The sequence below is a fragment of the Cupressus sempervirens genome, chromosome 9, assembly GCF_028749045.1.
Source record: "Cupressus sempervirens isolate cs-2001-9-10 chromosome 9, ASM2874904v1, whole genome shotgun sequence".
NCBI classification, from domain to species: Eukaryota; Viridiplantae; Streptophyta; class Pinopsida; order Cupressales; family Cupressaceae; genus Cupressus; species Cupressus sempervirens.
The window spans coordinates 829422028-829436076 of NC_143126.1; the positions used below are offsets into that span (position 1 = coordinate 829422028).

The 14049-nt window shown below is 34.1% G+C and overlaps 1 protein-coding gene across 1 annotated transcript; it reads left to right on the forward strand.

The window, feature by feature from the left end:
• The first annotated feature begins 850 nt into the window (after positions 1 to 850).
• LOC149541245 (pre-mRNA-splicing factor SLU7-like) lies at positions 851 to 12890 on the forward strand. The gene is made up of 3 exons (XM_089799870.1): positions 851 to 1321; positions 12301 to 12368; positions 12478 to 12890. Exons 1-3 carry the CDS (start codon positions 1279 to 1281, stop codon positions 12553 to 12555), a joined length of 189 nt encoding a protein of 62 aa, XP_089655996.1. The 5' UTR covers positions 851 to 1278; the 3' UTR covers positions 12556 to 12890.
• Positions 12891 to 14049: the final 1159 nt, after the last annotated feature.

The window sequence follows — 14049 nt, forward strand, 5'->3', positions numbered from 1 at the left end:
GACCAAGTGTTGGTAGTAATGGCTAAGCAGTAGAAGCTAGTAATGACCAAGTGACAACAGATAGTGATAGCCGAGTAATTACAAAATTGCTGAATGAGTATAAAGACATTATTGTTTATGATATTCCTAATGGTTTACCTCCAGTAAGAAGTATAAGTTATTGTATGGATCTAATTCCTGGAGCTAGTTTACCAAACAAAGCACCATATAGATTGACACCTACAGAGTATGAAGAACTTAATAGACAAGTGCATGAGTTGTTGTAGGAAAGTTTGATCAGAGAAAGCTTGAGTCCATGTGCTATACTTGTTGTATTAGCACCCCAAAAGAATGGAGAATGAAGAATGTGTACTAATTCTAGAGCCATTATCAAGATAACAATGAAATATAGGTTTCTTATGCCAAGGATGGATGACATAATGGATTATTTGAGTGGAGCAAAGTATTTTACCAAGATTGATTTGAAGAGTGGCTATCATCAGATTAGAATCAGAGAAGGCGATGAATGGAAGATTGCTTTCAAGACAAAAGATGGTTTGTATGAATGGTTGGTTATGCATTTTGGTTTGACTAATGCACCTAGTACTTTCATGAGGTTGATTAATGAAGTTATGAAAAGATTTTTGGGTAAGTTTGTGATTGTTTATTTCACTAGTACTTTTGCCCATTTTACGACCAAATTTTTTGACCACCTATTAAAATAGGTCAAATTGGTCGGAATAGACAAGGAAAAATGTCCTTTTTTTTAAATCCATCCCCGTGTTGGTCAAAATTTTGATCAACACAGAGTGAACATGTTCAAGCGAAAAAGGGTTTTAGCCTATTTTGAACATTGTTTTGTTTAACAGGCACGAGAGCTTTGTTTTGTTTAACACGCACGAGAGTTGCAAACAAGCAATCCCCAATGGAGATGAGTACGTGGGAGCTCAGAATCATGGTTCACCTAAAGGGAGGGGAAAATACTTGTGGGCTGATAGTTTTAGTTCACATTATCAGTAATTTCTAAATGCCATAAAGAATGGGTCATTTTCTTCTATGTGTTGCCACTATGCCTCCCCTAGTACGCATAAATTTGAGAGAAAAAATATTCTTGTGAGAAAATGCTATGTATTTCATCCGATCGTTATGTATTATGATTGTAGGTATGCTAAGGATAGATCACTCCCATACACAAATGAGAGATTGTCGCTGTTGATTTTGATCCCAAATGAAGTGTATGGATGCGATTTCCATTTGAGGGTTTAGCATGCACCCAACGCGCCCCCCCCCCCAATCATTATGTTGACTTCAAATGGAAGGAGTACTACCCAATGTTTTTCAGGTTTTTCTTGCATCTAGATCTTTGCATTGAAAAAATTCCTTTTTCATGAGAAATAGCTTTGGCAGGTTCAGGGTTTAGGAGGAACCTTCCTTGTAAGTGTACCCATTCTTTTACTGATGCCTGCACTCTAAAATAGCAATAAAAGGAACATTCTGTGTTATTCATATTCAGGACAAGCCATATATAAGATGAATCAATATGCCAATGACTCAATAGTCACAGAAATAGATAAGTGCATCTAAATGCAAAGAAAAAAGATGTTGGAACCATTTGATAGAAATATTTTTCTTTGGAATTGAATGCAAATTTTTTTGCATGCATAATAAAGTAAAGAACTCACTTTCCCATTGTAATATATTGCTCACGTAGGTCTATGGTTTGTACATATAAAGTGGCCCGCACTTCAGTAGATTGAACACTACCAGTGATGCAGAGGAATCAATGAATGATTTCAATTCTACATATATATTATAATCTTTTTGAAAACAACTGTAAAACATTATGACTGTCCATATTTCTAAAAGTTATTCTCTGTAAATATTTGTCAGAGACTCAAAATCTTTTAAATATCAAACACTAAATAATACCAATTATATTTTATATTGTACCTTGAATCAATCATTCATCTCTTCAATACTTGATAACCATACGGAGTACTATCAATTAGACTTTACAAAGTCTGCAAATAGAAACAGACTCAATGTATTGCACTACTCTATCGAGTTGCAATTTTGTGTTGTCCACCAGTTTGGCATCGGTTAATGCTTATTGAATTTAGGAACCGTTCTTCAAAATCATCTAAAACACCAACCAACTATTTTGTGAATGCTCTTAGTCTTCCTCAATAATGTGACTGTTACTTCAAGAGAAGTTATGCGGCTTACATCGAATTGATAACTAGTCTAAATACTTGGAACATAATTAATCTCAAAATCACATAACAATTTCTTTAGATAATCGGTTTGGTTTTAAGACATTTGAACATTTGTCGCTGCCATGGAATCTAATTCACAAAGCAAACTTGATAACTAAACTATATATAATTATCAAATTTGATTACAATTTACTATGTTCCATATATATATATATATATATATTTGAGAACAAACTATAGTATTGAACTTCAAGACCATAACCCTTGAAATTTATTTGCACCAAACCGAACATAGCTGTTCTTGAATATCATTTACAAATAAAAGATAAAGATGGAAATGATTCAATCCAAATAAAATCCCAATAAAATAGAATATTAAAAGGATCGAAATAACATCCACCAGCCTTACAAAATTCATGAAACATAAATAGAAACATAGCACATGATATGTCATTCCAAAGATAACTGTTTCTCACAATTCAAACATGACATAAATATTGAAAAGCTGTGGCTATGCCTCTTGGCCAGCAAGTAAAACAACTCTCAAAACCATTACATCCTTTTATTTAATTCTCAAGATCTTCTACAATATCACCACTACCCCCAATATATCGTTCTCGATTGTGACATAATATATATAAAAATCTTTTTGGAGAAGACAATCGAAAACTCCCTATAACTAACCACATAACTGAACTAACTCTTAACTTACTCTTCTTCACACATCTAAAATACTAATGACCGATTGTAAACATATAAACAAAACTAGTTAAGTATGGTGGAGTTTATTTATTAACCAAAACACTTAAATTCTACCAACTGAAAATATCATTAAAATACTAAGACTTCTACCCACCCTGTTACATTAAAATAACCATGAAAATGCATGTAGAATCGTGGTTCTGTGAAATGAGTGGAGTCTTGGGATGCCCCTACATCAGCTAGTGCTAGCAATTCGAACATATTTTGATACTTCTAAAATAGACATATTTTTCACACGACAACTTATGTCTTGCTATATTCCATTCCAAGTTTATGTTCGCTCTATTGCAAAAGCATAATGTTTCCCTCCTAATTGAAGATGTTCACCTTTTGCCACATCACGAAGCACGATCTTATAGCCTCTTCTAGTCCAATGATTAAGCCCATCGTCAAACAAGGGATTATGTATAATCATAGTGCTATAATGCCCATTTCTAACTCTGTTGTTGATTTCACCCTTTAAGGATAGACAAAAGTCACATCATTTTCTCATTTTAATCATGGATACAACGCTAAGCTCAATATGGCTAGTTATTAGTAAGAAAATAATCAAGACCTCAGTATACTAGTTACCTTCAAAAACCTATCAAAACCTATGCAGTCTTGCATTGTAGTAGATTGGAATCAATGTGCCAAAATCAGGATAATCAATGGATAACTAATTTGGAATTGTTATATTTCTTGACAACAATATAACATTTTAATCTATTTCAGAAAATACTCTAAAGGGTTCCAATGATGCAAGAATTGTTGAAATAGACATGTCTCACAACTAGATAAATTTGATTGTGAATACAAAATTTGAAGAGCGGAAAATATTTTTTGTAAGTAAAGAAAGAAATCTTCACTCATCTTCCATGGATGCAAAGCTATCAGAAAATGACAATATTTGTTTCCATCTGTATTTGTAGCAGTTTCAAACTGGAATTTGAAATTTCTTTCCAGGTCCACTTAGCTTCTATGTTGTTCGAGTATACTCAATTCATTGTAATGTGCACATGCAAAAAATGAATAGCATCCATTTTTACTAGATAGTAGCACTAAAATGTTGAATTCAGTACCGTCAAAACATTTTTTTCTCATTAACCCAGTTTATGGTTGTGATTGCTTTTGTAAACAGTTGACAGAAAGCAAGTTTTCATTTGACTGTTTGCTATATCCATACTCCCATGTATAATGATTCTTAGTAATTAAATTAGGTTATTCTCAATGCTGCAATGGATTTCCATTTAATAAAAAAAAGATTGCATTTATAGTAATTGCATATTTTACTTAAGATTTTGAAGGAACCATAGATTTTGATTTAGAACCAAAGAGCATCTTTCCAAAATTACTTGATTTAATTTCCTGAACCTAGATTATTTCCCTTACCATTTTATGCATAAAGATATCCTAAATTGCTAATCCAAAATGATTCAGTTCTTCAAGCATATTTGAGAAAATTGATTGTTACAATTTCAGTGGAAATGTTACGAGCTCTGAAATTCTTATATTTTGGTTGTTATCTCAAGATATTATGATATTACCAAAATTTTATGACTTAGCTTTTTTACACAATGTTTAGGCATCTTCGAGAACTTTTAAAAATTGATGCAGCTGATTATATGCTTTCTATTTGTGGAAATGATGCTCTATGGGAACTCTCCTCCCCAGGAAAGAGTAGCAGTGTATTTTATCTTTCTCACAATGATTAGTTCATGATAAAGACAATGTGGAAATCTCATCCCCAGGAAAGAGTGGTATTGTATTTTATCTTTCTCACAATGATTAGTTCATGATAAAGACAATGTAGAAATCTGAAGTAAAGGTAAAATTCAAAAACATAAACTTGTTTCCATTGCTAGTCCACTGATTTCTCTTGCTATATCTTTTCCATTGTATTTTACTATTTCCCTTTTTTTGAATGAATCAAGAACAACTTAAAGCTCATCAAAAGTTTGATTGAATATCATAATCTAACAAGGTATAGGAGTTTTATTTAGTGTTGGTGATGAATAGATAAAATATTTGAGCATTTGGGTTCACATTCCCAAGGATTTTGATACTACGTATGTTCCAAATTCAAGTCAGTTGTCTAGTTTTCCCTTCATTTTATAAGGTATTCCAATGGAACTTTGCTTTGAACCTAAATCTAACTTTTAGGTAATGAAAATTACATACTTGCATTACTTATGTGCTCTTCATTTTTGTGGGCTAGTTCTAGTTTATTTTTACTTTAGATCTACTTTCTACTTTCCCACAATGAATGGGTTTATACCAGTGCGAATTTGTAAAAAGTGGTCTTTTCTTTTTTCAATAGATTGTCCTTTATCTATAAGAAAATGATATACATGGATAAGTAGGCATATTGATATATCTTCATGATATTCCGGCATCTGAGTGTTATGTGTTTGTAGAATATTTTGTTGACATATTGAATCGTAAGTGTAGAAGATATTTGTTAGAGAAAGCTAGATGAAAAGTGAAATCCTCAAGGCAGTTACATCATTAAAAGAACTTACTACAGGAATGTTATAACCATAGTACAAATTGCCTGAACCTGTTTAGTTGTCCTATTCTGAATATAAGTTTTTTGATTGCATTCTAATCCAAAGCTATGTAAAAGTAAACATGTTCTATTGATAAAATGTTGAACTGAGCATCTAATACCATCTTCATCTATAGATATGGGATATCTTGAGTTGGATGTGAAACTGTTTATGGGTGCAGTGGGGTAATGTACAAAATGCATTTTAGTATATTTAAGTTTGTGTGTTTATCCCTAGAAATATGGGATTCACAAATTTTGAATTTGTCACACTTGCTTTTGGGTGTACAAAAAATTTACATTTTAAACACCATGCATACTAATTTAGTCTCATCTATGCCATTTTTGCAATTATTCGAAGAAAGTGGGAGTTATTGTTCTTAGTTTATTTGGCAATTTTTGTCAGCATCCTTGGAAATTGATGCATCTTTGTATCTTAAGGTGCTAGGTGTAACTAAATGAGTCCTTTAAGCTATACATTTAGGTGTGGTAGCCAACTAATGGTAGTTGTAAGGTACACAAATTTTATATTGTCAGATTCCCTCAGTTTGCCTTAATGTTCCACAGGGTTTCAGCATCCTATTGTTTTTCTTTTCTTCATTGTTTACGAGTGTGACCATTTTATAGCTACTTCTTTGTATGCTACCAAATTACTATAATCATGTTCGTACTTATGAAAGAACATTGATCACTAAATTTTTTGGTCTACATAGTATCAGAGCAATAGGAGGACAAAAGGTATTTTCTATACCTTCGTACTCTAATTTCCATTTAATCATTGACATAATATGTCAATTTTTCGTAACTAGACCTTATTTTCAAAATTAAATATGAGGAGCCACACTTGTATATTTAATATTAATACCATTAATGTATAAGCAGAGGTAATATGATTTATCATGTTGAGATGTTTCTATTTCTAGACTCCAGATGTTATTTATGGGACTCCTTTGCCATTATGAATCCAAAGTGATTGTCAAGCAAAATGTATCATAGATTCTTAAAAATTGGATTTGGAAATTTGTAGCAAGTTCAACTTATAGTTATGGGAAATATGTTCTGTTTAGAGCTTCGCCTGCATAGGCGGTTCAATCTAAAAGGCCCATCTCAAGGTTGATCAACAAACAAAGTTGAAATTGATGAGACTACAACTCTCAAGGACCTAGATCTGGAGTTTGTGTTTCAACTTGAATTCTGAGATCATTTTGGTTAATTGGCATCTCAGTCACATAAATCTGAGATGATGCATTGCTTACTAATTTTGATATAGCCCACTCCTATCTCATTAAGAATTTGGGTAAAATCTATTCCTTCTCTTGAAAGATTCTTGGAAGTTGCTCCTTCGAAATCTACCACATAATTATTTAAGGAACCAGATGCCAAATAGCAGAGTGTGGAATTTTCTTTTGAAATGGACCATGAATGTATCCATTGCATGATAGTTTGTGGTATTGGGCCTTGCCACCCCAACCTACATAACACAAACCTCAAGAAAGATTGTGAAATTTTGTAATTGAGGAGTAGATGATCCAAAGTCTCCTTAGCTTACACAAAAAACACTTAAATGGACCAACAAAACTGAGTTTCTTCAGTTTTCCCCCGGTCAAACTGCTTCCTCATCCAGCCAGCCAAGTGGAAGCACTAATTTTTGGAAGGCAATATTTATTCCAAAAAACATTTCTGACCTAATCTTCCCCCCTCGCCTCATTTTTCAAAAGCATATAACCAACCTTAACTGAGTACTCACCACATTTCAAACCACACCACATATTCTCATCAGGGTAATTTGTCAGAGCCATAGATTATTGCTTAAAGATGTCTCTGTTATGAGTTGTCTCAGCCTTGTTCCGTCTCAGAATCCTCAGATCCTTCCACTTACATTCATTTCCCGATTCACTATTTTCCACATCCAAAAAATCCCAAACTTTACTCCCCTATCGCTGCTCTATTGTTTGCGTAACATTCTGAGGTATATTAGCCTACTGTAGTGACTCCTTTCCATCCCACAAATTAGACTAGAAGTTGGCCATGCCACCATTTCCAACCTACCATGTTAAGTGATCAGTTATCAGTGGTCTAAAACTAATGCCAATGCCCTTTGTGGGTTATCAATGGGTTGAATTCTCTCCATCTTACCATTATTGAGGTATTTTCAATCAAAATTTGAACAGATTGCTGATTAGGCTCCCTGTACATTTGCCATACCTGCTTTGCCCCCATTGCTTCATTAGTCAACCTTTGATTTCTAATACCCATACGCCACACTTTTCTTTGGGTTACAAATCTAAACCCAAGCCAAGAGAGGAAACTTATATTGATCATGATTACCATTCCAAAAAAACTCTCATTCTTTTTTTAAAATATTTTGACAACCTAGATGGGAATTCTCATGCCATAGATTAGAGTGGCATTGCTGAAATAACTGTCTCTAGCATTAAAATCCTTCCAGCCAACATGAGTCATCTACTTTTCTATCCTTCCATCTTCCCAGACATCCCTTGATCAAATCCTTTCAAAGATGAGATTTAGTTGCCCCTGCAAGTAATGGGGATTCCAAGGAGCTTGCTTGGAAATCTCCTAATCCCCACACCAAACACCCTTGTAATGTCTCCTTATACATTCTCTTCCGTATGAAAGAGAAAAATCTCAAGATTTTTTCCAATTAATACTCTAACCAAACACCTGACTGTATTTGTCTAGGGCTCTCTTCATCAATCTTGCCTCTCATATAGTGGCCTCTCCCATAAAAAGGGTATCATTCACAAACTGTGTGAGAGGTTGGATCAATACCTCTAGCAATCTCCACCCCTTTCCACTATCCTTGATATCTCTTCTGGCTATTTTTTCTCCCCAAGACTTCTACCATCAAAATTAATAGAAAAGGAGAGATTGGATCACCTTGTTGTAGCCCTCTTGACATAGGGGAGAAACCTTGTGGACTCCTAGTCACTAGAATTGAAATTGCAGTCATCCTTTTAATCCAATCCAACCAACCCTTAGAAAAACCAAATTTCTCTATAATTTGGACAAGAATCTTCTATTAACTCTATCATACACCTTCCTTATATCCAACTTGACCAACATCTTCTTCATCTTGCCTGATCTAATAGAGGGAATTGTCTCACATGCTATTGCTATGCCTTCATAATGGATCTATTGGGCGTGAACCCATTTTACTCCAGCAATACAAGTCTTCAGGATCTTTTTTTAATCTAGTTGCAACCACTTGTATAATGAATTTATACATTGTATTGCATAAAGAGATGCACCTAAACTCATAAAAAGATTCAACTTTCTCCTTTATGGGAATAAGTACTAATAATACCAAGGCAACACTCACAATTGAGGTGTGTGTGTGTGTGTGTGTGAATCAATTTTACAATAAAATTTGATCTATAAAACCATACACCACTGAAACATCTTAGATCTGAAACATAAGCATAAAAGAAAATTCATACACAACACCATATTTTTTTGCGTGGAAACCTTGTTAGGGGGAAATCCACTATGGCGATCAAGCCCCCTCGAACCCTAATAAAGGTACAATAGGAATGCACATGCATTGAGGCTCACTACTCAAAAAATAATGGAGGGCAACAACTTTGAGATTACAAAAAGGAAAACAACCCTAGAATGGACAAAAAATTACTATGGGCAACAATCCACTATTCTATGAATTGATTGATAGCATCTCTAATATGCCAATACAACTCTAATGAAGTACACCAACTCTCTATCTCAACAAATTCCACTCATGCCCTTGATTTTAATCACAAAATTAACATGTTCATACACTATTGCATCTCATATAGCCATCTCATCATCCAACACTTCAAAATAAAAGTAATTTCATCTTTTTATACAATGCATCAACACAAAACTTAGTTGGTCAAGATTAAGAACATAACCACAACAATACATAGCAATAGCTAAAGCTATCTAAGATGTGTCTATTATTACATATCTAGGACATAACCAAATAACCTCCAACATGGGATGATCTTTAGATCATGCTCACAATCCAAATCAATATGGTAACCAACCAAGTTTGATAAGAATAGGTCAACATAAACTGATGGAATTGTGACATATGCTTGACTACCTCCTATGGATCTTTGTCTCTGGCTATTGTGACATTCATTGAAAACTTGAACTTTTGGTGTAACAATAGTAGTGATTCCAACAAGTGGTATCAGAGCGTTGGGTTACAAATTCAAATCCCTCGGGTCATGTTCAAGGAGGGATTGTTGGGAGGTTTGTGCCTCTATCCCCTCTAGGTGAAGGTACCATTAAGCATAGACCGATGGATTTGAGACACTTGCTTAACCATCTCCTATGGATCCTTATCTCTAGTTGTTGTGGTATTCATTGGAAGCTCAAGCTTTTGGTGTAATGACAGTGGTGATTCCAACAACTCACTTGTATGGGATTGACAATTTGGATTGAAGTTGTTATGAAAGGTGGATCAAAAGTGGAGATGCTCAAAATGTAGGTAGAGATATGCAAATAAGTTCCAACTTTTTTAATAGGTGGAATGTAACCTAATTCCAAAGCACATTCCATCATATATTTGACATTAGAATCAACAAGAGAGAAAAAGTTAGGCAAAAGGTTAAGATTGTCAATCATTATGAATGAGTTTCCTTAAACCTTCTAGAAAGGAAGGAAATTTAGGATTTTGATTTTCTTGAGCTAACCATTATTCCAACTTTTCAAATTCATGAGTAAGCTTTTGGACTTGGGTGGGAGGAACACTTAAGGCATCATCTTCATCACGAGAAGAATGAGAAGAGTTGTGTTCCATGATAGGATTGGAATGATGAGGATGCATTTTGGTTTCATCAAGATTCCTAGGAACGAAGGAAGGTTCAGGATCAAAGGTACCCATGAATGTATGACTTCTTCTAACTAGAATACTGTAGGTTGGAATCAAAGTGCTCAATCTCTTATAGAAAGGAATGAAAGGAAAGTAAGATGCAATGTAAGATGAAAGAAATTAATGATGTAGCAAAGAGGATAAATGCATACAAGAAAGATCTAGATGTGGAAGAAAATCTAAAACCAAATGAATGTATATCTAATTTCATACAATTTAACCAAAACAAAGTGGTCATAAAGTAGATTGAAATATGTAAGTGTCAAGATTAATACACAAAGAAGATTTAACTAACCAATCAAAAAGCATGGAAAGGAGAACTAACTATATGCAAAGAAGATCTAACTACCAAAATCATAAAAGGAAATATTATGATTTGATTTCACCAAAATGTATATGGTGAACCAATGCATAAAATGAATATCTAACTACCAAATCAGAAAGTATGATGCATGAAGGCAAAGGGCTCATCAAAATGTATAGTGGAAAATGGCGATCAATGGTAGACCACCATTTGACACATACATTGGAAGGGCCCCTAAATTATAACCCCTTTGGAGACCAAAATTCGATTAGCATAACCCAAGTAGATGAAAGGATGCTAATGCATGATCTATGTCTTGAGGGATGTAGATTCTAGTTTCCTTTCTATCTATGTTAGAATGTAGAGATAGAAGTGTATATGTGAAGACTTATTCAATGATAAATAATGAGATATCAGATCTAGAATATTAAAGCAAGTCTTATGAGAGAATAAGGATGAAGATGTACTCACCTTGAGGGATAGTAGAGGAAGCAACTTCAGATATGGAATTTTTTTGTCAAACTGTTTCAGAACTAGAAACAGATCAAGATCTCAAAACTTAAAGGCTATATCTTCTGGCTATCAAAATATTAGGTCCGCAAGAACAAGTTGAAATGGGTTTGACATGTACCAGATACATGTAATTATGTTTGATCTATACCTAGGAAGGCTAGATCATAAGGTCTCAAGATTTTGATTAATATTGTATCTCTGGATCTGCAAATCTGAATCTGAAACTGTGAATTTGCACCTGCACATAATAAATAGGAAATTATTGGGGGAAAGGGGCTTGCCTTTATGTATAGGAATTAGCCTTGAAATGAAATAAGTAAAAGCATGTAAAATGGGGTAAATGTAAATATTCACCTTGCTTGCCAAACCCTTGTGGATGGATACAAATTCGCTATATCCACAAAGATGTATACTTTCTTGAATCAATGTTGTGTTGATAGAATGCATGATATCTTCACAAATGCAATGGAACTACAATTTCCAACTAATAGATGATAATGTTATATTCTTGGATGGATAAGAAGAGAATGAGGAAATGGATGTTGATCTCTTCCCTTGATGGAAAACTCCTTTACATGTACATGCACCAAATTGATGTACATGCACCAAATGAATATTCATATTTGAGAGATAAGTCTTAATGATTGTATTACTGGTATGTTCTGAAATACAATCTGTAGAGATAGAACTATTTATTGATTTCCATGGTTCTTATCTCTTGACTTTGTTCATATATATACACCCACAAATGGTCATATATATACTATTTGTGGCAAAATAAAGCCAATTATTTAACCTATTACAAAATAATATTAACAAAAGTGCAGTTACTACTTTTCAAAGGCAACAAGGTAACATTACAAATCAAATGTTGAAAATTGATGGCATGATCATCATACCAAGAGAAAGAATAAATGAATCAATATACATTTGTAATTGACTTTGACCCAGTCGAAGCATGTTTTTGCTAACAATTGTATTGAGTTTAAAAGAGGTGAAATTGACCATTGTGATGAGTCAAACCTATACCTTGTCAAATTGTATTAGAATTTTGACAAACACCATGTAATTGGCAAGTACCCAATCTTACAACCATTGATTTTTTGTGTTTGATCTTACCAAGAGGATGAGAGGAGAAGGGAAGAGAAGGATGAAAGAAAATGTAAATACAATGTTAAATGGAATGATGAGGTAGGAACACTTTTTGCATTCTTGTTTTGCAGGTCATCATTGTGGATTAAATTGACTATCCCATGCCTCTATTAGAAACTTATCTATGTTTGTGCTTCGCTTCTTGCAGATCACTACTGAGGACATGGAGGCATATCGAATGAAAAGAATTCATCACGATGATCCAACAAAAGACTTTCTACACTAATTCATGTCTCTATTTCTATAATTTTCTGCTACATCATTTAGAGAAAATGGAAAGTTAGAATCAAAATTTTGATTAACAACGTATTTCATATCTACAATTACAGTCTAAATATTGCACAAGACCAAGAAACAAAATTTATTATACTAATCAGATAGGGATTGGTCAATTCTCTGTGTCTACTCATGAAAGCAGAATGTAAAATATTATGAATATTAAAGTATTTCCATTGATAAATTCCTTGTTCTTGACAAAGTGTTGAGGTCATCAGAATTGATTGATTCTAGCAGGTTTTGCCAATATTTATAATTAGTGGAATAACATGCATTTTATAGCAATTGAACTTTACAAACATTTAGTCATGGCAATCCTCATTCCATGTTTATGTTTAGTTAGCACCAATTTTTTTGATGCCTGCAGAGGTGTGACAAGAATTTCAATCTCCTCATTTAGGTTTTATGGTGTACTCACCAGATGCATGAATTGTAAAACTGACCAAGTACTCTCCAAACTCATGATTACTCATGAATCATAATCAAAGAATTATTCCTTTAGAAGATGTAGAACTATGAAGGTTTCACCAGGGAGGCACTAGATGCATGTTGTAGATGATGGGAATGCAGGGCCAGGTAGAAGGGTAGAGTCTAAATTTAAGAGGGTTGTGTCTGAGGCTGATTTAAGGCAATCTGAATCGGCTTCCTCCACCCCGAGTAGATGGTGGTCAAGGAGGAGCAGATCTAGTAGTTTTGGATCTGAAGTTGATGCAGAAGCAAGCCTTGATGATGTTCTTTGGTACAATAGATTAGATGAGTCCCCTAAAGAGGAAGAGTATGAAGATTCTGAGGCTCAATTTTCAATTGCGTACCAGAATTCTGAGCACCCCTTTGAGGATTCTGCCCATAGAGAGAAATCCATGGCTTTTCACATGGATGTGGGCTCTAGAAAGAATGAGAGCTTGATGAGTTTGGATGGACTGGAGTTTGGAGCCACCGCCAGAGTGGCATCTTTGGTCCACAATAGGGTAGTTGAAAGTGAGGTGAGTCCAGGATATAATAATGGGGGATTTGGCAGTGGAGATGGAAGTGGACTTTATGGTGGTGATGGTAATGGAGGAGGGAAAGGGTTTCTGGACCTAATTCTAATAGTGCTAATGATTACTATCAGAAGATGCTACAGGCCAATCCTACAATTCGCTTCTTTTGAGGAATTATGCCAAATACCTGCATGAGGTAAGTGACTGTTTTCTAAGTTTATTGGCATTAGGATCCTCAAATATTTTAGATTTGAACATATAAGCATCTACATATATAGATGTATATTTTTTAGGATATGAGCTTGAATCTATATTTTCTAGGATTGCACCATGAAAAGTAATATCAAAACTATGCTAGTACACTCAGATGTAATATTATCCCTCCACTAAACATTCTAAACTAGGTCCGAGAACCAAGCAATTCATATTCTATGTAATTGAGAGTACAATCTAGAAACTGTTAG

Bases quoted from the DNA above. Each gene is read 5' to 3' on its own strand.
- LOC149541245 (XM_089799870.1), top strand. From the start codon at position 1,279: ATGTTGACTTCAAATGGAAGGAGTACTACCCAATGTTTTTCAG. The intron at 1,322-12,300 runs GTTTTTCTTGCA...GATCTTACCAAG, and splicing joins TACTACCCAATGTTTTTCAG to AGGATGAGAGGAGAAGGGAA. The intron at 12,369-12,477 runs GTAGGAACACTT...CGCTTCTTGCAG, and splicing joins ATGTTAAATGGAATGATGAG to ATCACTACTGAGGACATGGA.